The following is a 25903-nucleotide window of genomic DNA, read 5'->3' on the forward strand; positions in this document are numbered from 1 at the left end:
TTACGTCTATGAAAAAAAAAAAAAAAAATCCCCAGTATTCCAGTACTTATCAGCTGCTGCATGCGCTGCAGGAACTGGTGTATTCTTTCCAGTCTGACACAGTGTTCTCTGCTGCCACCTCTGTCCATGTCAGGAACTGTCCAGAGCAGTAGCAAATCCTCATAGAAAACCTCTTCTGACTGAAAAGAATACAGCACTTCCTGCAGGACATACAGCAGCTTATAAGTACAGTATGAACTTCCTCTTTAATACTTGTCACATTGTCACAGCTGAGGGGTTTTTACTATGTTTCCAGTGTAGTGTAGAGACCTAAAAGCAGCGCAGATCTCCATTCTGTCCTCATAGTCTGTGCTCCAGTCAGAGCATTGTACAGACTGGATACAACTGTAGCAAACCATCAGCTCTTGGCATTCGGTCTGTACAGGCATTCAGCCTCTGGATATAAATAAGACTCTTGCTGGAGATTTAGCAAACACAACATACATTTAAGCAGGGATGGGGAACCTTGGCTCTCCACCTGTTACAAAACTACAACTCCCATCATGCCTGGACAGCCAAAGCTTTAGCTTTGGCTGTCCAGGCATGATGGGGGTTGTAGTTTTACAATAACTGGAGAGCCAAGGTTCCCTACCCCTGCATTAGAGAGTTGCAGAACTTATCATCCATTGCTTTAACCCTCAATACTGGATGTGGCGGAGGATTCCTTGTCATGTTCTTCCATAGATGATTTTCAGCAGCGATCAGTCCACTGATACTTTATTATATAGATCTACAGTAAGGATGCCAGCTAGGTATACATTACACTACAACTTGTGGCCGTCCAGCTGTTGCAAAACTACAACTCCTATCATACCCTGGCAGCTGGCATAATAGGGTTTGTCGTTTTCTGGAGGGCCACAGATTGGAGATCACTGGATTACAGGCCTCTACATCAGGAGTAGGGAACCTTGGCTCTCCAGCTGTTACAAAACTACAACTCCCATCATGCCCGGATAGCTAAAGCTTTGGCTGTCCGGGCATGATGGGAGTTGTAGTTTTGCAACAGCTGGAGTGTCAAGGTGCCCTACCCCTGCTCTAGATAATACCACTAACTACCCAATGTACTATAGGTGCCCCCAGGTGCTGGTGATTGTGAGACAAATACAGTCCTTGTCCCTGCGCCCCTTCCCCCCAGTTCTTGTTCCTCTCAGGTGTTACTCTGCACCGCACTCTCTTCGTCTTGTTCACGGATAACATGCACACCTGCAGCTCGCTGTGACCGTGCGGTGCTACGGGCTCCGGCAGACTTGGGTGGAGATCCAGGCTCTTTGTTGGCAGTTGGTGACCTCACTGGGGAATGTTGGTACCTGTGGCCGCAGTGAGCGGGAGGCTTGGGGGATCTGCTGCTTGTATAAGTGGGGGACCCCGATGTGTCAGACGCCGTCCTCGATTCTGTGGGGGAGTCTTCCTCCACCTCTGTAGATTCCTGGTGAACAGAATAGAGACTGGATCATCAACACAATATGGGGTATCCACAGCTGGCACCTATGACTGGTACACCTGCTGGCCGGGATCAGAGATAACTCTCACTCCATCCATATAAAACCGCTATTGCCCGACACAGGGGTCCCCTCTTGCTATTAAAATATATAATTTAGCTTGTATAGTGAACAATATCCAATTCCAGAATTGCTATTTTTCTCAAAAAACATAAAATTCACATATATCTCAAAATGGTACCAATGAAAAGTACGGCCCACCCCGAAAACGACGGGTCCTCACACAGCTCCATAAGTGGAAAAATAGACAAGGCCATAGAGTCAGAATATGGTGATGCAGAGCAAGCACTGACCCACAGAAGGTGGTTATTGGGGTCATTGACACATCCATAGAATTCTGTCCGTACACGGGCGTTGTTCTGTGGACTGGGCCTGGGAGCTCCCATGATGTTGGGAGCTACGATACTATTTGAAGGTTAGAGCTAGTGTACTGACACAGCCATGCGACTGTACAGTACACTACAGTATACAGTACAGTAACTGATAATATGACATATTCAGCTGTTTCTAAATGTTTGTTTCATCTGTTTTACATGTTATTCAGAATAATAAATCATTATTTTTGGGGTGTGGAACCAATTGTCTGCACTTCAATGATTTCTTATGGGAAAATTTGCTTTGGTTTAAGAGTGATTTGGATTACAAGCGCGGTCCTGGAACGAATTATGCTCGTAATCCAAGGCACCACTGTATAAAGAAACAAATTTTGGTTAATGTCCCTGTCAAAACATGACATATATGTAAAAAGATTTGATCGGTTGGTGGATACAGGAGAAGCACTCAGCTAAGCGCTTCATTCCCTGGTTTTCTGCATTCTTCACCACATTCCTACAGTCTTAGGACTCTATTACATGGAGCGATCATCAGGCAGATATCGTCATTTTTTTTGTGCTTTATCCTACCATCTTAACGCCTATCATTCCCTAAACAAACGCTTAGGCTATTTATCTGTACATGTAAAAGGACCGTAATAAAAACAGCGATCAGCCTAACAGTGAGCAATCAATCATTCATTGGCTGATCAACGTTTTTCAACATTGTCCTGCAGTTTTCATTCCCACCACTGGGGCCAAAACTAAGCTGAGGCTTCCTGTTGTGTCTGTGGTGATAAGAGGAGGCTGCTGTAAAGTGATGTGTACAGCATTACAGCGACATGTGACACCAGTAAAGGAGACAATAGCAGCTTCCTTTAGAATAACCTTTCAAATATCACAGAGCGCGCTCAGTAATGTTTTACATTCATCTCAAAGGGACAGAGTCTATCTATTGTCATCTATGTCCATGAGTCTGGCTGTAAAGCATGTCACTAAATGCTGTTAAAAACAGCCCAGGCAATATGACAGCCCCCATAACAATGTACAAAAAATGAAATAAAAAAAAAAAATTTTTAGTATCTGACTCTTCAGTAAAATAAAATGTAGGTGACACATTCCCTTTAACAATGGTGAATGTCTCCTCAAGCAAGACAGAAAATACAGTGAGCTTGGGACATTTCAAAGACAAACTAAATAATGATCACTCATAGGCTTAGTTAAAAATATAAAAATATATCTACTGTGAATATCCTGTAAAGGGAGGGGGAGAGGGGGTATCTATGTCTAATACATACCAGTATAATGCAGACAGTCCTCTCTTTTCCTAAAACTTCCCTACAAATATAATACATATACGCTGCAGTTACAGAATTTCACCGTATTTCACTCAACCAAAATTCTGAAAAGGTAAATTCTCCATGAACTAAATTCCAAAAAATGAAGATAAGACCAATACTGACATCTAGTGGAGGAAGACAGCATTACATGATGCAAGTAGACAGCACCTTAAATGACTGACCCAAGAGGCACACATATAGAAGTCTACAGCTAGGGCTAGACAGCAGAACATAATATTAAGGGAGTGGCTTGTTGTTATTGAGTAGCAGAGAAGTCGGATGCAGACAAGTTGCAAGAACATTGCAACTGATCATGACTTACAATAAATGGGGGTACTTTAGAGAGAGAAACATTACATTACTTTGCTTTATAACTTCATTAAAATAAATGTATAAATCTTTATTTATATACTACTATTATATGTTGAGTATCAGCAGTAAGAGGTAACATGGGGCTCTCTGCTGCCATCAATGTTCGTGTCTGGAACTGCATGTGATCCATGTTGCTGTGCAGCCTTAGCCTCATCATCTGGTACCTTGTCCTTCAGGATGTACAAAGTCACAGGACTCTTGTTCTCTCGTTCCAAAGTCCGGGGAAGAACTTCAACTGTAATAAGAGGAAAACAATGAAAATGTTTGGGTCATCTCCTCTGTGGGTGGCGGTACCAATAGTCCGGATGGGTCACAACTCCACTCCGGACCACCGCCATAAGTACCCAAGGGGCCCCCTCACAGCCTGGCAGGTCACCGACGACAGGGTATAGCTAGCCTCCCTAAATTAAAAACAGGTGTGCCATCATACCTGTGTGCCCAACCGTCACTGGCGTCACAACAGTATACACTCTGGCTGAGCTATACTCCGACTAACCACCACAGAAGTGGCGTCACACGTTGCAATCTATCAAGTGACCGGTCGAGTATACGCCACATATGCTGCAAAAGTATATATAGTATTCAGCGTCTATATAATAACACTATACAGTGCATGTACTGTATAAGGCGAGGGTATGTATGGTATGCAGCGTCTATATAATAACACTATACAGTGCATGTACTGTATAAGGGGAGGGATGTATGGTATGCAGCGTCTATATAATAACACTATACAGTGCATGTACTGTATAAGGGGAGGGTACGTATTATATGCAGCGTCTATATAATAACACTATACAGTGCATGTACTGTATAAGGCGAGGGTATGTATGGTATGCAGCGTCTATATAATAACACTATACAGTGCATGTACTGTATAAGGGGAGGGTACGTATTATATGCAGCGTCTATATAATAACACTATACAGTGCATGTACTGTATAAGGCGAGGGTATGTATGGTATGCAGCGTCTATATAATAACACTATACAGTGCATGTACTGTATAAGGTGAGGGTATGTATGGTGTGCAGCGTCTATATAATAACACTATACAGTGCAGGTATAAGGTGAGGGTATGTATGGTATGCAGCGTCTATATAATCACGCTATACAGTGCATGTACTGTATAAGGCGAGGTATGTATGGTGTGCAGCATCTATATAATAACACTATACAGTGCATGTACTGTATAAGGCGAGGGATGTATGGTGTGCAGCGTCTATATAATAACACTATACAGTGCAGGTATAAGGCGAGGGTATGTATTATATGCAGCGTCTATATAATAACACTATACAGTGCATGTACTGTATAAGGTGAGGGTATGTATGGTGTGCAGCGTCTATATAATAACACTATACAGTGCATGTACTGTATAAGGTGAGGGTATGTATGGTGTGCAGCGTCTATATAATAACACTATACAGTGCATGTACTGTATAAGGTGAGGGTATGTATGGTGTGCAGCGTCTATATAATAACACTATACAGTGCAGGTATAAGGCGAGGGATGTATGGTATGCAGCGTCTATATAATAACACTATACAGTGCATGCACTGTATAAGGCGAGGGATGTATGGTGGGCAGCGTCTATATAATAACACTATACAGTGCAGGTATAAGGTGAGGGTATGTATGGTATGCAGTGTCTATATAATAACACTATACAGTGCAGGTATAAGGTGAGGGTATGTATGGTATGCAGTGTCTATATAATAACACTATACAGTGCATGTACTGTATAAGGAAAGGGTCACATCAGGCTTTTGCATACTGTTCACACATCCTGTTTTTTTTGTCTTTTCTATTTTAAAAAGATAAAAAAAAAAATAAACTAACAGGAAACAGGAAGCGTTTTACTTTTTTTTTTTTTTTTGCCAGTCATGTAACCATAGGCTTTCAAAAAAAAAAAAGATCCACCAAGATGGAAAAATAAGACCATGTCTGCTCTGTTCAAAAAAATCTTGATGGAAACAACAGACACTTCAAGGGATACTTCAGAGAAAAAGTTTTTCAAATTAATCGAAAGTTACACAGATTTGTAAATTACTTCTTTTTAAAAACCTAAAGTCACACACATACAGCAGCTGATAAGTACTGGAAGACTGGGGATTTTTAAATCGAATTTACACATCTGTATAACTTTCTGACACCAGTTGATTTAGAAAATATTTTTTTTCTCTGGAGTACTTCTTTAAAGGGAACCCATCACCAGGGACGCGGGCACAGAGCCCACCTGACCCCCCGGTGCAGCCCTCGCTGAGATGAGTCTGATGCCCATAGAGAATGACAGCTCCATCATTCTCTATGGGCGTCGGACTCATCTCAGCGGCGCGTGCACGGCCTCGGGCACTGATATCTTTGTCCCGTGATCGGCTCCAGGAACGGGACTCGTCGGAAAAGGGTAAGAATCGGGGGGCTGCAACGGGGGGGCAGGCGGGCTCTGTGCCCGTGCCCCCGTTGACAGGTTCCCTTTAAGTAGGACAGAAGCCCCACTGAAAACCTATGGATGCATGAAAGGAAGCCAAACGTGAAGATACCATAGCAGGTTTTATTGGCTGTACATATGCTGGGGACTGGGGGGATAGGAGCCTCAAAATGTTGCTGGCCTCTGCAATAATCTGATTTTACATGTAATCATCACCTTCATGTTTCAGCGGATCCTCAACATGTTCAGAGTAATCACACGATGCCTGCGCCTCCAGCTTGTGCTTCTCTCTAGAAGGAGCAATGATAGGAGTAATGAGATATGTATTACGTCATGTAACACATGATCTGTAGATCTGCCCCCCCCCTCCCATCACTGATCTGTCAGATGAATGTCATCCATCAGTGTAGGTTTCTGTAACCCCCCCCATGGTTTCAGTGGTGAGATAGACCTCTCTCACATCATTGTTATAGCATTACATATTATTATTATGTAATATTTCTATCATGGTGGAGACCCCCTTATGGTGGGTGAGGTGCTTAATTCTGGGGATGAATGGGTTTTTTATCATCGTACTTCCTGGACGGCTTCCAACAAGCGCAGACTGTGACCAGTGTGACCAGCAGGAAGATCCCCCCGGTGGACAGGACGATGTATAAGGAACTTCTTTCTGTGTGACAGAAGACGTTACAGGATGGGAAATGCATGAAATACGGATCATAAAGGGATTTTATATAACAAGTCAACAGAGTTTAATGGGGCCCCCAGTGATCAAATCGGCAACTTTAATAGCATTTAGCTGCAAAACGCTTCTTGTCTTTCCATTAGAGATGAGCACAACTGGAGCATGCCCAAGTCACGCTCATCTCTAGTTTCCATATTATAGTATTCCCAGACCTGTGGTGCTCCGAAACTACAACTCCTATCATGCCAGGACAGTCTTTGGTTGCATAGTCAGAACATAGCCCATTAGTAAGTTTTGGGTTACTCTTCCATTGCAACCCAAGGCTCCCATCTATTGCAAAACTCCATCATATGACCAACATTGTATTTTCACTTAAAGGGGTTTTCCAGTTTAAAAATAGGGGATAGGGGACAAGTATGAGATTGTGGGGGGTCTGAGCTTTGTGTTCCTCTGGGATCTCTCTATCAGTGCCGCCGGAAGGAGCCGAGTGCTGCACTCGTCTCTCTCTGGTGGCTCCATCACCACTAATATAGTTAAACTTGTAGGGCTCGTCAAGTTATATGTCTATAGCTCTCAGCCTGACCACTGCTTTCAGAGCAGATTGATTGTCAGTAACTGAGCTGTCAACAATGGGAAGAAAAGAGCGGCATATCAAAAGAAGGAGACAAGTTTGCTAAATGATTGGATTTACAAAAATATTGGAAGGAGAAGTCCGGGGTCCATAATTTTTTTTAAACAGCCGGGGAAGAGGTGGCTGAACATAACAACAGGCACTTACCTTGCCGCTAGGGATGGTCCGAACCGAGTTTGGTTCAGGTTCGTACGAACCTGAACCCTTGGTAATGATTCCCGCTGTCTGCCCGCTCTGTGCAGCGGGCGGATCCAGCGGGAGGACCGCCTGGAAAACTGGGATACAGCCATAGCCATAGGCTGTATCCCAGTTTTCCAGGCGGTCCTCCCACTGTATCCACCCTCTCCATGGAGTGGGCAGACAGCGGGAATCTGATGCCTAGCGTTCGGGTTCATACAAACCCGAATCTCGGAGGGTATGGACCATCCCTACTCCCCGCCTCCAGTACTGGGGTCCTCTGTCCTCCGCTCCGGCTCACAGCCCCGTCCCGCTTCCTAGTCATGATGTGTCAGACCTGCTCAGCCAGTCAGCAGCCGAGGCGGGACCCCGCTTAGAACAGGAAGCAGCCGGGGGGCGGGAATCGGAGAAGAGGATAGCAGACCCCTGCGCTGGAGCCAGGGAGGTAGGTGCAAGTTGTTATGTTCAGCCATCTCGTCTTTTTAAAAAAAGATGGGCCCTGGACTTCTCTTTTAACCTGACAATGCCTATAAATATAACTATATTGATTAAGATGGTAATACCCCTTTAAGCAAGCAGCTTCTGGAACTGGAAACTACCGATTTCCCACCGATTTTGCTCTAGTGATTTGCATTCTGAGAAGTAGTGTCCTCCATAATTCTAGCTGATGTAACAAGAAGTAACTACCCCCAGTATTATAGGAGCTCAGCTAAGCTCCTAGGGGATGTCTGACACCAGGCTTATTGACTGTTCCCGGTAACAACTAGCTGAATTGTGATTGCAACTCTGGTAAGTTAAGGCCCTATTCCAAGGAACAATTATCGGCCGTACTCAGCCGATATCGGCCTCTACGGACGATAATCGGCCTGTGGAATAGAGGGCAACGATCAGCCCACATCGTATATGTCGGCTGATCGTTGCAGTCGTTTGTTTTTCAAACATGTTGAATAACAAACGACTCATACAGCAACCATCTGCTGCCGTCGCTCCGTGGAATAGGAGTGGCTGCAGCAGATGCTGTTGTATGCTATGGGCTGCCCGGATGATCTAGCGATCACCTGGGCAGCCCCCCCCCCCCTCCTCGGACTCACCCGCTCGCTGCTGCCATGTGGGAACGAGGAGCAAACGAGCGCTGAGAGTCAGCCCGTGGAATAGAGCCTTAATAAGATACAGTAGTGTTGTAGGATGCACAAACATATTATATACTAATGATCTATATGCGACTATTATCAATCAATGTTACGTACTGTAGACTGTTATTTTGATAGAAGAGCTCCGGACACTGCTAATGGGGTTCTCCACCAGGCAACCATAGACGTCATCATCAGACATTGTGACTCTGGTAATGGTCATCACCCGATGGTCAGGAGACAGTAGGATCCTAGAGTCGTTGGTCAGCGACTTCCCAGCCTTCAGCCAGGTGTAGAGCGGCTTAGTCCCATTATCATGGACACAGCTCATGGTGAAATTCTCTGTCAGCTCCAGGACGGTGGATGAAGCAACCAACACCCGAGGCTTAGATACTGGAACTAGTCATGATATTAGAGAATTACAGTCATGAACAACAGTCTATTATAAATCAGTGCTGATAGTAGGAGGGGCTGTGACAACCTGGCAGAAGTCAGAACTGACTATAGCTGGTAATGTTATGGGGGCACTAACTGTGGTTGGTAGTGCTAGTACTCACAATTGCTAGGCGTGGTAGATGTAGTCATAATGTAGTAACCACAGGTGTGCCACTAAGTTTTATACACCTGGGTAAAGTAACTCTCTAAGGTTCACACAAGAGGGGATGAAGGAGATTCTATTGTGTATTTTTCCTCACTAGGTGTCGCTGTTGTATTTATTATATGTACTGTACTATGCATAGATGAAGATCTTATTGGTTAACTGTTTTTGTCACATGTTATGTTTTCTCCAATCAGAGGTGCAGGCTTGTTTCCCTCACTTTTCTGCCTATGTTCTCTCTTCTACACACACAGCTCCACCAATCACAGGCTAGCTAAGGTAACCCTATAAAAACGAGCTAGTTTCTGGTGAGAGGGTCTCTAGTCGGTCTTCTTTTGTCAGTAGAGGTGGAGACAGACTGAGACCCCACAGAGCCAGAGAGATTTCTTCTTTATGCAGCTTACTACCGCTAGTATGCAATGCTAGACCCTTAGGAGGGAGTGACGTCCTCTGAGGAACACCTTGTCCACACCAGGGATACCTTCTGCAACACACAGGACAGTATAACTGAGGCTAGGTACTGACCCCAGTAGGACAAAGCAGCGTGTAAGCCTACGTATCTTAGTGTAACGCACAGCTATTCTGGGAAGTCTTGGAAAGTCTGCTCAACAAGGTGCAGGGACCTGGGACCTCGTACTACCCTAGTAGAACGGGTAACCTGACACTATAAGGCAAAAGGCAGTAGGATTCAAAGTATCTATACGTGAGTAAGTACTTCTCTTTTCAACTACGTCATCCCAGCACTACTACATTGGACAGGGCACTCAAGACGCTCCTCTACTTCACTCTACTTTGACTTCACAAAGTCTATTGCAGCTACCTCTCGCCTGCACCTGCAGTTACCACAAGTGTATTTACACCTATACACCAGTGCCCATCTGTCCGGGGATGGGTTATAACACCACTCCTGGCCACTGTTACAAGTACCCAAGTAACCCTACACCCATGCAACTGCCACAACACTGCATAGCTACCTTGGTAATAGGGGACTGTGGCTAACAATTTTTGGGAGGTGCCGTGGCTTACTGTCCTATTAAACGAAGGGATTTTTAACGATAAATGATTGCAGTATTACTACGATCGTTTACTCCATCTGATCCCAGCAAAAGAGCAAACAATGTGGAATTACACTGAACGATTAGCGATTGACTAACAATGATTTTGGTTTCAGCACAAAATCAAACACACTTGAACAATTTCTCGTTTGTATTTTGATCGTTGCCTGCATTTACACAAAATGAATATTGTTTAAAATTCGAATAAAACCACTTTTCGTACCATAATCGTCCTGTGTAATAGGTCCTTTACAGTAAACCCTTGTTGTAGTTCTGGATGGGCACTACATACATTGCCCCCTGGTCGGTATTTGAACTGAGCGTTTAGTGACACCATCATGGAGTATACCTACCGTCCACAGTGAGGCTGATGGTCTTCTGTCCAGTAAATGAGTCATCGGTTATGGAGACCTCCACCTCATACGTCCCCTCATCAGATAGAAGGAGGTTACTGATCAGCAGGGAACCATTCTCATAGATTTGTATCCGATCCCTGTAATCCGGGCGCAGATTCCCAATGATGTCGGTGCCCACAGACTGCACCACCGTTATGGGCTTCTCCCTCCTCACTTGCCATTTGACCACTGGTTTATCACTGCTGGAGCTGCTGTACTGCACCGAGAGCAGGGCCGTCTGCCCGTACGTCCCGTGGATGTGCTGGACGTGACTGGTGATGTTTACGACTTCAACTAGATCTGCACAAGACACCAGAAAATCACTAGATGTTAGTTTTATTATAGGAAGAGCTAACCTAGTGTAACCAAGCTCAACATGTATCTTATAGGTGTGGAACTGTCTGCTAAAACTGTGAAGTTGAGTTTGTGTAACTAATCTTATCATGGGTGATACTATCTGATAAGATGGTATCTTATATCTTATGATCTGAAAAGCGTTTGCTGTATCTAATCCTATCATGTGCGATACTGTCTGTTCAGCAGCTCTCTCTCTGAGAAGGGCCCAATGAGGTGATACCCTGCTGTGGGCCACTAACTGGATGAATGGGCCTGTGACTTTATGCACCGGACCCAGAAGTGCCGCACAGAAGGGTACTGTACTGTACTTTCACAGAGCCGACGCGCACGCATCCCCTAGGGTGAGCGGGGAAGTAAGCAGGTGTTTGGAGTATTAAGGCATGGCTGAAGGGGAGATGGCGCCCGGCCCGAGCGTGTGGGCTTCAGCATCAGGGAGAACAGAGGAGCTGAGGGAGCCCTGGGAGTGGGCCCAGAGAAACAAACGCTGTGATGGGCTACCCTTATTTCATATTATACATCCTTTGTACTTTATGGTATATAGCGCACGCCATTTATATCAATGCTTATTATTCCTAACAGCTACTGAGTGTTCCATTTGGTAATTAAATTGCAATGTCTTGCTGCTAGCAGTATATGAAGCACTACTGGTATATCAAGCGGGGGTATGTTATCAGTGTTTAGTGATATCAAAGCTAAACTCGGGCCCCTTTAAAGTTAACAAGTCGGGATTTCCTCCAATAATTTACTAATGCTATGCCAGAATGGTATAATTACTAAGCACTCCCACCACCAGGGCCGTAGTTACCACTAGGCACCTGTGGTCCGGTGCCTAGGGTAGCACCTTTCAGGGGGGCAGCACCAGGGAGCAGGGGGAAGGAAAAAACTTTTTTTTTTGTTTTATTTTTCTAGTCTCCCACCTCCCATTCCAACTTGCCAGTAAATCTGGTGTCTTTTCGAGGGGGTGGGGGGGATTAGGTTGGCATTGGTCAGGTCTGGTATGGGGGTGTTAATCCAGGTGTAACCAGGATTATTGGCCATACACCTATTGGTCACTGCATGAGGGTCTGGTTTCGGCTGCGGTGTGGTGACGTACAGTAAATGTGGGAACGTGGCCTAAGACTGATCGGATATCAATATGATGTTCAAAAACTAGATGTGGGGTCTGCAGGTTCAGTGCCAGGGCAGTAGCAGCTGTTAATACAGCCCTGCCCACCACACATGAATAAGGTCACCTATACAGAAATGAAAATCACAGTTGGGGGGCTGCCTTTAGTGATTTTCATATGTGTATTGGGTCTGTGTCTTCCCATTAGCTGTTGCATTTTCTGCGTGCTTGCAATTTCAGCCATAGCAATGTGCAATGTGTGGAGGCGCGCCAGAAATCCCATTGAATCAAGGGGACAGGCAGAATTTCAACTGTTGTCTGTGGTGCCGACTCTGCTCAGTGTTAATGGGCCCTCATCCTCTGTGATTTAAAGTCTGAGTTAGGGATGAGCTGTAACTGGTACAGTTTGACTATGAGTAAGTATCAGGAAAGATATATAGGTTCCTTGTTAAAAACTTTTATTTCTGCTAACTCTGTCCCGTAGGATACCGCAATTCTATCAGGGCTCAATCTTGACATCCACAGCAATGCCTGGAGAATAGATTCTATGTTTACCCAGGATCTGTTCCTTAATTGCCTTAATTGATCCAGTACTTCTGCATAATAATACATTATTATGCCAGGGCTGGCCATTTTCCCCTTTTTTATAGGCAGACATAGAATTTTTGGTGGAAACCCTTGCTCTTTGGCCCTGCCATACATACTATATTATAAGAGTCTGGATAGGATTCAAAATAGATAGATAAATTAATTGGATTAATTAATTGTTTCAATTAGAGTATAGCGTGCTGGGGTTTCCCGCTGAGGGGAGTAGTAGTCGGAACACCCGGGTGGCCAGTTGCCAGATGTTAGGTCACGGTATTGGCACAAGGGGAGCTGACTAGCCCACGGGGTCCTGACCATGCGGGGCCCGGGCAATTCTTCGTTGCTCTTAGTCAAGGCACCAATAACTAGACCAATGCCAGGATTCAGAAACAATGGTAGTTGTGCGTTTATTATAACGGTGGTAACCAATAGCAACAGTCTCTCTGGATGCAACCAGGATTGAGGCGGACTTGAGTATAACTGAGAAATGGGTGATGCTGCAATAGGCTGTGGTGATAGCGTTACTTTGAGCCAGAGGATGATAGGAGTAGTAGTCCTGGAGAATGATACTGGGGGAAATAGACTGAACTGAATACTTGCTGTTGATGAGAATGGATGATGAGAGGAGTAGTGGCTAAAGAACGACACCCAGATCTTTAGTGAGTATGAGAATCTTGAGAATCTGGAAGGTCCCGACAGGACCGGAATACTTCTGGACAGCACTGAAGCAGGTACCGCAGGGTTACGGCCTTCTCCCTAAGGAGCAGCAGAGCACACATCCTTCTCCCCTGAAGGTGGAGAGAAGACTAAGGTAGACAGGAAGTGACTAACTGACCCCAGCCAAAGCTCGACGGCTATTGGGTTACTATGGCAGCCGGGGAAGTCACGTGACACCAAGCCAATTGCATCACCACACCATTGAACACCAGGTAAATGAACATACATAGTAAAATAGGAGAAAGACCAGACGTAAACACTGGGGGGGTGACATAACACAACCAGTTTGCAGTGGCATTACCTTTTCCAGAACAGGAACAATCAAAATACAGGTGCAGACATACAGTTAAGAGCAAATCTTCTGTTCTGGGACACTGCAATTGTATTTGGACATAATTTCATATTTAGCATAGTAGATTTTAAAGGATTAACCTTAGAGTAAAGGCCCTATTCCACGGGCCGACTGTCAGGAGCAAACAAACGCTATTAGCGTTCGTTTGCTCCTCGTACCCAGCTCGCTGCTGCCGCTATTCCACACACCAGCAGCGATCGGGTGAGCGAGCTTTGGGGGGGGGGGGGGGGGGGGTTTGCCCGGGGGATCGCTGATTGTCCGGGCAGCCCATAGCATACAGCAGCGGTCTGCTGCCGACACTACTATTCCACGGAGCGATGGCAGCAGATCGCTGCTGTATCAGTCATTTGTCTTTCAACATGTTTGAGAGACAAACTACGCAACGATCAGCCGACATGAACAATGTCAGCTGATCGTTGCTGTCAATTCCACGAGACGATTATCGTCCGTAACGGACGATATCGGCCGAATACCGATGATAATCGTTCCGTGGAATAGGGCCTTAACTTATACGACCAAACTCTTTCAGAATCTTGACCACTGAATTTAATGATTTCTCTGAAAGGATTATATCATCAGCAAATAACCCAATTTTATGGTCTTGCCCACCTAATGATATACCACTAAGCCCCTGTGTCCTAATAGAAGCGTTATTGAGGATAAGAAAAAAAAAACACAATGCAGTTCAGGGAAGAAACAGAGTGCTGCACCTCACACCTATGGCTGATACTAGTGCCGCTAGGCTAAAATAAAAAACACATCAGAATTTTGTGTATGATTTGATCAAGCCATACTGCCCCATGTACCTCGTGCCGGTATCTGATACACATGGGTCCCTACACTAAGTCCACACTGTGCCAGTCAGTGGCCACCAACCCCGCAGGCGTGCACAGCCAGGGAACGGGGGCCATGGGACGGCCCTGCGACCCCCATGCCACAGGACCAGACCCAAAAACACCACACCAGAACCCGGCCAGCACCGCCGGCGGAGAAGGTCGCCCCCAAGCAGCACAAGTCTGGATAAGGTATTGCGCTCACCATAGCTGCAGCAAACAGAATGGGAAAAAACAGGAGGGATTAAAACCATGTGCACTCAGGTGTCTCCTGCTAATTGCGGTCATGTGGGTCTCACCAGGAGGAGTGCAAAACACGGAGAAAAGAGAGAAACAAAATACGGTTCAGGGAAGAAACAGAGTGCTGCACCTCACACCTATGGCTGATACTAGTGCCGCTAGGCTAAAATAAAAAACACATCAGAATTTTGTGTATGATTTGATCAAGCCATACTGCCCCATGTACCTCGTGCCGGTATCTGATACACATGGGTCCCTACACTAAGTCCACACTGTGCCAGTCAGTGGCCACCAACCCCGCAGGCGTGCACAGCCAGGGAACGGGGGCCATGGGACGGCCCTGCGACCCGCTTTGCGGGGTTGGCGGTCGCTGACCGACACGGTGTGGAGTTAGCGTAGGGACCCGTGTGGACCAGAGGACCTGCGCGGTGGTACACGGGGCAATATGGCTTGATCAATTCATATATAGACACTCTGGTGTTGATTTTTAATATAGGCCTAGCGGCATTAGTGTCAGCCATAGATGGGATGTGCAGCGGTTCCATTCTCTCCAGTTCGTGAAAAAAAAAACACAGCTACTTTCTTAAAAAAACACCCTGTCCTCAGATTGTGTTTGGTATTACAATTCAGCTTCACTGAATCACATCCAACCTGGGGAGAAGAGAAGGGTATGCTGTTTGTGTAAGAAAGTGGCCATGTTTCTGTAAGAATAACCCCTGCTGGCTAACTGCATACCCCTAGGACTAACAGAAGGACTAATCAACACTGGCAGGGATAAGAACAAGGATAGCAGCTTACCAGTACTGTACATGATAGCAACCATATAAAGATGTAACAATAATAATAATAATAATAATAATATTTATTTGTATAGCGCCAACAAATTCCGCAGCACTTATTTAAATATATATAAATACATTACAGGTTATATATTAAATTATACAATGAATAAATTACAACAACAAATTAGAGACCTGCTCTCAAGAGCTTACAGGCTAGGATGACTGGGAGTAACACGAGAGGCAACAAGTGCTTTATTTGTCAATGTTCCAGTCATTGTACATGGATTCTCTAAGTGCCTATATGACAAGCAAACGATAATGATGGTCAATAACTGGCAAATGTAAAGGGCCCTTAACTATTACCTAGCTGTCCCTAATCTTTCCCTAAATCTTCCCCTGAACTGTAAACCCAAAATCAGACAAACTAACACTGTCCCTGCATTTATCCCTATTGAAAGACTGGCCTAACTCCCTACTCCCTAGCAGAAAACAACAAGAAGGCTTTAGGACTCAGAAGCAACTGAAGAAACGAAAACACAAAAACTAAGACAGACAGTATACATAACAAAGCACACAAATCCAGACCTGGTAATAAATATAGCTGATCCAGAGCAACAGATCAGCTGTGAGTACCCTAAACAAAGAGAATAGCGGGATGCTTTCTGCTATTCCCAACAGTATGTAATATTACTGGACATAGCGGTTCAGGGAAGAAAAAGCGACAATGGGGTTGCAGGGCCATTCCGTGGCCCCCCTTCTCTGCTTGCGCACGCTTTGCGGGGATTGTGGTTGCTGACCGGCACAGTGATGTTTTTTGGTTTGCTCCTCCAGATCGGCCCATGTAATAGTGCCTTTAGCTGCAACCCCAGCACCAACCTGTCTATAGAGCCTGGGGTAGCGCTGGATTCACATCCTGTCTTGTCAGAGGCTCAGGCTGCTGCCCTCTCTCTCCACCAAGCTATAAAACTGAAGCTCGGCTTGTTCAGATTGGCTGCTGTGTGTTAGCACAAGCTCAGCAGGAAGTCAAAGAGCTGTTTCCATTACAGTAAACAAAACCCTCGGTGAAAACAAGATTATCAGGAAGCTGCCGCACATAAAGAGGGAACTAAGTAACCTTAAAAAAGAGGCCCAGAAAGCCCCCTAGATAAAGCCCCCTACTCAGCACTGACAAGTTATGTTCTTCTGGTTGTCACTGGTGCTAGGCTACCTTTGTTTGGCAGGAAATCAGGACTAAAGCCAAGAAAGACAACATAATAGAAAACAATATACAGGCCATATATCAAGTGGCTGGCACTGGTGAGGTAGACAATCTCTGCAGGGACAGCGGGACCAGTGCCAGTGCCCCCCACCCAACACCACCTGCTGCTCTGAGGCTGAATACAGCTTGTGTATAAGACCACAATCAGCTAAATCCAGGGGATGTCTGTCCTGCGCTCAATGCTGGACCCTGCGGCCGAGAGCATGAGGCATGTCTGCCCAGCGCCCAGGACCAGTGGGGGTGTAGGCCTCTTAATAGTCAGGGACACTTTACCCAGTATAGGTGAAAATAATAATAAATGTCCTACATGAAAGTCCAGTAAAGAGCACAAATACATGGATGTACATGTGTGTGAGCATATACATGCAATTACCAGTCATAATAAGGTTCTTTACAGTGTTGCCATAATAGTGCCAGCCACAGTACCCCCAAATCAGCATCAGTACCAGCCACAGTGCCCCCAAATCAGCATCAGTACCAGCCACAGTATCCCCAAATCAGCATCAGTACCAGCCACAGTACCCCCAAATCAGCATTAGTACCAGCCACAGTGCCCCCAAATCAGCATCAGTACCAGCCACAGTGCCCCCAAATCAGCATCAGTACCAGCCACAGTGCCCCCAAATCAGCATCAGTACCAGCCACAGTATCCCCAAATCAGCATCAGTACCAGCCACAGTACCCCCAAATCAGCATTAGTACCAGCCACAGTGCCCCCAAATCAGCATCAGTACCAGCCACAGTGCCCCCAAATCAGCATCAGTACCAGCCACAGTGCCCCCAAATCAGCATCAGTACCAGCCACAGTGCCCCCAAATCAGCATCAGTACCAGCCACAGTGCCCCCAAATCAGCATCAGTACCAGCCACAGTGCCCCCAAATCAGCATCAGTGCCAGCCACAGTGCCCCCAAATCAGCATCAGTACCAGCCACAGTACCCCTAAATCAGCATCAGTGCCAGCCACAGTGCCCCCAAATCAGCATCAGTACCAGCCATGGTGCCCCCAAATCAGCATCAGTACCAGCCACAGTGCCCCCAAATCAGCATCAGTGCCAGCCACGGTGCCCCCAAATCAGCATCAGTACCAGCCCCCAAATCAGCATCAGTGCCAGCCACAGTGCCCCCAAATCAGCATCAGTACCAGCCCCCAAATCAGCATCAGTACCAGCCACAGTGCCCCCAAATCAGCATCAGTACCAGCCATACTGCCCTCTGTCAGATTGAGTTCCATTGCCAAATCAATGTCAGCCACAGTGCCCTCTTAACAGTACCAGACAGTGCCCTCATATTAGTGACAGCACCAGTACTTCTCTATCAGTAGCAGCCAAAGTAACCCCATTTCAGTACCAGCCACAGTGTCTAATAATAGTAATAATAATAATAGTAATAATAATAATAATAATTATTATTATTATTTGTTTTGGTGTGGGAAGAAACCGGAGTACCCGGAGGAAACCCACGCAAACACGGAGAGAACATACAAACTCTTTGCAGCCCCAGTGCCCCCATATCAGTAGCCGTTACAGTGCCCATATATTAGTATAAGTCACAGTACTACCATATCAGTACCAGTTACAATTTCCATATATCAGTACACAGTCACAGTACTCCCATATTGATACCAGCTATTGCCCTATATCAGTGATGGCCATAGTGCCCCATATCAGTATAATCAGAATATAGTATAATCAGAATAAATATCAGAACCAGCCACAGTATTCCTATATTCGTGACAGCCAGCATTCCCATATCAGTAACAACCACAGTGCTCCCATACCAGTACCAGCCATGGTACCCCCTTATCAGAACAAGCCACAGTGACCCCATACTAGTACCACCAGCCACAGTATCCCCATATTAGTACCAGCCACAATGCATCCATATTAGTACCAGCCACAGTACCCCCATATTAGTACCAGCCACAGTAACCCCATATTAGTACCAGCCACAGTGCCCCCATATTAGTACCACCTACAGTGCACCCATATAAGTACAAGCCACAGTTCCGCCATATTAGTACCAGCCACAGTACCCCCATATTAGTACCAGCCACAGTACCCCCATATTAGTACCAGCCACAGTGCCCCCATATCAGTGCAAGCCACAGTACCACCATACTAGTACAAGCCACAGTGCCCCCATATTCGTACCAGCCACAGTGCCCCCATATTCGTGACAGCCAGCGTTCCCATATCAGTAACAACCACAGTGCTCCCATACCAGTACCAGCCATAGTACACCCTTATCAGAACAAGCCACAGTGACCCCATACTAGTACCACCAGCCACAGTATCCCCATATTAGTACCAGCCACAATGCATCCATATTAGTACCAGCCACAGTACCCCCATATTAGTACCAGCCACAGTAACCCCATATTAGTACCAGCCACAGTGCCCCCATATTAGTACCACCCACAGTGCACCCATATAAGTACAAGTCACAGTTCTGCCATATTAGTACCAGCCACAGTACCCCCATGTTAGTACCAGCCACAGTACCCCCATATTAGTACCAGCCACAGTGCCCCCATATCAGTACAAGCCACAGTACCGCCATACTAGTACAAGCCACAGTGCCCCCATATTCGTACCAGCCACAGTGCCCCCATATTCGTACCAGCCACAGTGCCCCCATATTTGTGACAGCCAGCGTTCCCATATCAGTAGCAACCACAGTGCTCCTTTACCAGTAACAGCCAACGTACCCCTTTATCAGAACCAGTAACAGAACCAGCATACTAGTACCAGCCACAGTGCCCCCATATTAGTACAAGCCACAGTACCCCCATATTAGTACCAGCCACAGTATCCCCATATTAGTATCAGCCACAGTATCCCCATATTAGTACCAGCCACAGTATCCCCATATTAGTGCCAGCCACAGTATCCCCATATTAGTACCAGCCACAGTCCCACCATACCATGGTGAAAAGAAAATGTGTTTCCCATAACAATCAGTCAATTCTCTACAGCAACCAATCAGATCTGGCCTTTTATTTTCCAAAAAGCTTCTGAAAAATGACAGGCAATATCTGAATGATTGCTATAGAAACACATTGTCTGTTGGCCCTTCCAGCTGTTGCATAACTACAATTCCCATAAGGTAAAAGATGTCAAGGCATGAATACCTGCATCTTACTAACATGGGGGGCACATAACGGCTACGGGAACCCCATTCTATACACATCCAGCAGGATACATAGAAAAACGACAAAGGTTAGTTATAGGAGAGAGAGAAGAGCCCTAAGAGCTGACAATCTATCAGCTAGATATGGGTATGAGCCTCTCACCTGTATAGACAGCCAGCAGCCACAGTAGGTGAAGGATAGTTGTGCAGCTGAGAGCCCGTAGGTCGCCTGCTCGCTCTGTCTTCATCTTGGTTTAAGCTCCCTGCCCCAGTGCTGATTTGCATGTTTTATCCACGCTGGACACGTCCCGTAGTGCTGCTCGGTGTCTTGTGCCAGCGTCTCCTGAATAGAAGCCGCTCTGTCCTTTGTTCTCACTTCCCAACAATTATTTTTATGCCAAGCCCTTTTTTAAAAACAGACATTAATACTCAATACCGAGACCCCCCAACAAGGCAAAAAGAGATGACCCTAAAAATATCAGATGTTGGTGAATTGTGACAATCCGTCTGTACATCAGTAACATATTACATTGTCCGGAAGATCCAGATGTGGAGGAACGGAACTGGCGGACCGCAGGGATGAATGGGGCTGTCAGGCTGGAGACGTGGTACTCACAGATTATGTCACGCTACATTGGTCTGGCTGGGGTGGGATTAACTTTGAGTGGAAAAAAAAATAAAGAGATTTTCCCGCTAAAGTATAACATTTCTGTAATTTCTGAACTCCTGCACTGCAAATCTGTTTAATAAGGCTGTGCTCACTTGTTCTCTACATTGCCGCTATATGTTGCCAACATATATCACATCAAACTCAGTCACTTTATGTATATGGACTTAAAGGGCTACTCTCGAGAAAAAAAGTTGTTATATCAACTGGTCAGAAAGTAATACAAATTTCTAAATTAAAAATCTCACGGCTTCCAGTGCTTATCACCTATTGTATGTCCTGCAAGAAGTGGTGTATTCTATCTAATCTGACACAGTGCTCTCTGCTGCCACCTCTGTCTGTGTCAGGAACTGTCCAAAACAGTATTAAATCCCCATAGAAAACTTTTCCTATTTTGAACAGTTCCTGACATGGACAGAGGTGGCAGCACTGTGTCAGACTGCAGGACATACAGCAGCTGATAAGTACTGGAAGACTTGTGATACAGTATTTTTAATATTTAAAGTTTTTTATTTTCAAAAACAAAGAAAGTATACATAACAAATGGGGACACGGGACTAGAAGTCCCTATAATGGGGAAGAGATAAACAAGAGAACATGTACACGCACACAGTGTGGTAATGCAAAAGCAGCAAAAGATGGTAATTTGGAACAAGAAATAAAGACAGCATTAATAGTCATAAGGCTCCAAAAAAGGGGGCTGAAGCATTGGCCAGTCTTAGCCAAAGGCTGCACAAGAAACAATGTAGTACCACGTATGAACTAAATGTCAAGGGCATAATAAAGAGACAAGAAGAGAGAAGAAAAACGAAGACAATCAGACAGGACAAGACAACAGAAGGAGAGGTCGGATGACGGCTGTCCCTGACGGCAGAGGGGGGAGGGGGGCATGCGCTCTAGACATGCAGGTATAAGAGGCTGATTCTAAGATGTGGCTGTCCTGTAGGAATCAGAATCCTGGAATATAAGCCATTGGCCCCACGTGGCAGTATACCTTTTCACCGGCGCTGGGGCAACGGCGATGAGGTTTTCCATGTGGTGTGTTTGAGCTATCTCGGCAAACCAGTCATCAATGGTAGGGGGGTCCACGGATTTCCATTTTCGGGGGATAACAGTTTTAGCGGCTTGGAGCAGGTGGCGTGCCAATGATTTTTTAAAGCGTGAGTGGGCCGTGGGGAACAAGAAGAGTAGCGTCGCTTCAGGGGTATTGGGGATAACGGTGCCCGTGATGTCTTTGATGAGGCGCAGGACTGTCGACCAGAACGTTTGTAGTTTAGGACATCCCCACCAAATGTGTGTCATGGTGCCTCCCGCACCCCAACAACGCCAACATGTATCAGGAACCGAAGGGTACCATTTATGAAGGGCAGCTGGGACCCGGTACCAACGGGATAAAATCTTATAACAAGTCTCCTGCATCTTACAAGCCATGGTAGCTTTATGAGAGAGGCAAAAGGCCTTAGACCACTGTTGTGGCGTAAACGTTTTCCCTAACTCAGTCTCCCATGCTGAACAATAAGAAGGGAGGCCGTTCGATCTGGAGGAAAGTAACATATGATAAATAAGAGAAATGACGTGTGAAGGGCAGGAAGGCGCCACACACAGCTTCTCAAAGTCAGTCAGCGTTTTGTGGAGCGTGTGAGTATGTGATAAAGTTGCGTAATAGTGCTGTAGCTGAATGTACTCAAACAGGTATCTTGGTGAGGAGGGTGTGGTGGTAAGGATATTGGACAATGGAAGTAAGGTCCCCTGTTTGACCACTTGATAAAAGCGGAGGGGAAGATCCTTGGGCGTACCTAGAAAGGTTAGGGACAGTCCTGGCTGGAAGTTTGGATTATGTTTGATAGGGGTCATAGGGCCACGATTGTCGAGCAAAGCATAAAGAGTACCGGCTGCAGGTAAAGATGCCAAAGTGTGGCGCGTGGTATAGGACAAAGGTGTACGGTCTTCCAAAGTGGGAGACCACGTCCATGGGAGCGTGGACAGGGGTCGAGGGCATTGATCTTGTGCTAACTGCACCCAGAGTTTGGTGGTTGAGTGATGGAACATGTCCGAGCGTGGACACAGGCTAAGTAGTATAGGCGGCAGTCCGGCAGAGCAACCCCACCCACATCCTTGGAACGGGAGAGCACCTCATGCCTTATTCTGGGGCGGCCGGGCGACCAAAGGAGGAGAAACAATGTTGTATTTGCTTCCAGAAAGGGGCTGGTATGCGGATGGGGATGGTCTGCAGGAGATACAGCAGCCGGGGCAGGAGGGTCATTTTCAGGATATTGACTCTCCCGTACCAGGAAAAATCTTTCTGGGTCCAACTTTTTAAATCTACACGGAAATGGTTCAGCAGGGGAAGAAAATTAACATCAAAGAGCTGGGACAATTTAGGAGGGATGCATATACCTAAGTATGTTATGCCCACTGAGGGCCATGTAAATGGGAAATTTTCCTGGAGAGAGCGCACCGTGGTACTATCCAGAGTAACGTTCAGTGCTTCAGATTTAGAAAGGTTGATTTTAAAATTGGACCACACGCCAAACTGATCTAACCGGGACATAAGGGAAGGAAGAGAAATACGCGGATTAGTGACATAGACAAGAAGGTCATCCGCGAAAGCGGAGCACTTGTACTCATGAGATCCTACAGAGACCCCCCTTATGTCAGGGTCAGAGCGAATGGCAGACATCAGGTTTTCCATAACAAGGATATAAAGAAGAGGGGATAAAGGGCATCCCTGTCTAGTTCCGTTGGAAATGGAAAAGGATGCCAACAACGTGCCATTGATTTTTAAACGGGCAGAGGGGGTGTTGTAAAGAGCGAGGATTTTGGAAAAGAAAGATGAGCCAAAGCCAATATGTTGCAGGGTTTGTACCAGGGAGGGCCATGAAATCCTATCGAAAGCCTTTTCGGCATCTAGTGAAAGGATCATCAAGGGGACATTGTTAGACTGAGCATAGTGAACGATGTCCAATGTCTTGAGAGTATTATCGCAGGCTTCCCTCCCCGGTACAAAGCCCACTTGATCAGGGTGAATGAGAGTAGGCAGGTGCGGGTTCAACCTATTGGCAAGTAATTTGGCATAGAGTTTTAAGTCTACGTTGAGGAGGGGTATGGGCCTGTAGCTCCCGCAGGACTGCGGATCCTTCCCAGGTTTTGGGATAAGGGCAACATGGGCCATAGTAGCGTGTTGCGGGAAGGGGGTAGTGTCGGATATGGAATTAAAGGCCATGAGCAAGACCGGGCCTAAGGATTCCTATAACACTTTGTAAAATTGGGCCGTCAGGCCATCTGACCCCGGCCTCTTCCCTCCCGGAAGTTGTGAAATTGCACAATTAAGTTCGTAGATAGCGAATGGCACATCAAGATCCGCTGCGGCTTCACAGGGGATACGTGCTGCAATAGGTGGGGGAGAGAAAGGCTCGGGAGCCGGGACTGAGGGTCTGGGGAGGTTATAGAGGGAGGTGTAATAGGAGTGGAAGGTGGATGTGATTTCCGGGGTGGCATGAGTGGTCACATTCACAGTGGTCCGGATACAGGGGATATGTGATTGTGCCAGTTTTTCCCTTAAAGCCCTTGCCAACAAACGCCCGCACTTGTTGCCGTGTTCATAAAATTTGCTACGACAGGACTGCAGCAGACGACCCCAGGACGTCTCCAAGAGACGCTTGACCTCAGAACGTGCAGCTTGCAAGTCCCTCAAAATCGGGAGCGATAGGGCACGCTTGTGGGCGAGTTCTAGGGAGGAAACCTTAGCGAGTGCCTTCTTTAGTGAGGCTGCCTTTTCTTTTTTAAGCCTGGCCCCGTGTTTGATGAGGACCCCTCGCAGGACACATTTGAGAGCCTCCCACTGAACGATAGGGGAGGTGGTATCCGCCACATGGTCGGAACGGAAATGTGCAACTGACTGCTTAAGGTCGGCAACACAGACGGTGTCCAGGAGAAGGGACTCATTCAAGCGCCAGGTCCAATGAGGTTTGGCCAGGAAGGGGAGGGTGAGGGAGCAAAAGACTGGGGCATGGTCAGACCACAAAATCGAAGTGGAGGAAGTGGATCGAAGTGGAGGAGAGCCAGGGCAGGGCACTATGTTGTATCAGAATGTGATCAATGCGACTATAAGTCCCATGTGGGTTCGAGTAGAAACTGTAGTCCCGGTCAGCGGAATGAGACAGCCGCCAGGCGTCATAGAGTTGCAGCAATAAAAAAGCTTGTTTGACCTTCTTGATGGCTGCATAGGAGATAGACGACTGACCCGAGGAATTATCCATAGATGGGTCCAAAATTAAGTTAAAATCACCACACAGGATTACAGTCCCCTTGATCACTGGCAGGGACAGGTCTATTAGGTTAGTGAGGAAGGAAACCTGGTCATGATTGGGAGCATAAGCATTAATAATAGTGAAAACGTGGCCGTTAATAGTTAGGGATAGGATAAGATATCTTGCCGCTGGGTCGGTAGTGCAGCTAAGAATCTGCCACTCCTTTGGTTCTGGCCTCGGGGTTATTGGCAAAGAACCACTGAGTGTAGTGTCTATGACGGATGGTGGGTGTGTGGTCGGTCTTGAAATGTGTTTCCTGTAAACAGAGGATATGTACCTTTCTACGGTGGAAATGGTGTAAAATCTGCAAACGTTTCCCGGGTGCGTTTAGCCCCTGTGCATTGAAAGAAGCTACGTGAAGGTCCGCCATCGGATGCAACGCAGGGGCACCACAGAGGGACCTGTAGAGCCACAATGAGAAGGGCCATCAGGAACAGCCGACACTGGGGAGAGAAGAAAAACAATAAACAAAGGAACAGTCAGGGATGGGGGGACAAGACACGTACAATGAAAACAAGCAGTAAGGGATAAAACTGCAGCGTATTCTCAACAAAAATACAATTAGAGAGCTACCAAACCGGAGGATACTCAGGTAAGGTGTCCCGCCTACGAGGGGAAGAGGCAGACAAGCATGTAGAGCGCAGACAGCTCCTCACAGACCATGAAGAAAAAAAACATGGTAAGGTAAGTGGGCATAACTAGAAGAAAAAAAAAAAACAACTGGATATGAAAATGACACCATGGGGATTGTGTCAGGCAAGTAATGCAATCTACTGAAAGGAGGTAAAACAGGAGTTATGTAAGAAAAGCATATAAAGAAATAACATAAACATGTCACCAAACAGTCGGTGAATCAAATTCACCATTTCAGGAGGCGCTGTCACAGGTCTCTGGTGGTCCATAG

The 25903-nt window shown here is 46.2% G+C and overlaps 1 protein-coding gene across 2 annotated transcripts in view; it reads right to left on the reverse strand.

Moving 5' to 3' along the window:
* Positions 1-1060: 1060 nt before the first annotated feature.
* Positions 1061-25903, reverse strand: part of HEPACAM (hepatic and glial cell adhesion molecule) — a 33558-nt gene continuing 8715 nt past the window's right edge. The window contains exons 2-8 of one of the 2 annotated variants that reach the window (XM_069946969.1): positions 13729-13801; positions 10622-10963; positions 8733-9014; positions 6569-6662; positions 6209-6282; positions 3726-3796; positions 1061-1465 (exon numbers count right to left, since the gene is read on the reverse strand). In XM_069946969.1, coding sequence (XP_069803070.1) covers positions 1187-1465; positions 3726-3796; positions 6209-6282; positions 6569-6662; positions 8733-9014; positions 10622-10963; positions 13729-13801 — 1215 coding nt within the window. In that variant the 3' untranslated portion in view covers positions 1061-1186. Of the gene's footprint in view, positions 1466-3725; positions 3797-6208; positions 6283-6568; positions 6663-8732; positions 9015-10621; positions 10964-13728; positions 13802-20185; positions 20421-25903 lie in introns of those variants that run through there. The other variant, XM_069946968.1, reaches the window with a different exon arrangement.

This window comes from Dendropsophus ebraccatus, chromosome 12, assembly GCF_027789765.1.
Source record: "Dendropsophus ebraccatus isolate aDenEbr1 chromosome 12, aDenEbr1.pat, whole genome shotgun sequence".
Lineage (NCBI taxonomy): Eukaryota > Metazoa > Chordata > Amphibia > Anura > Hylidae > Dendropsophus > Dendropsophus ebraccatus.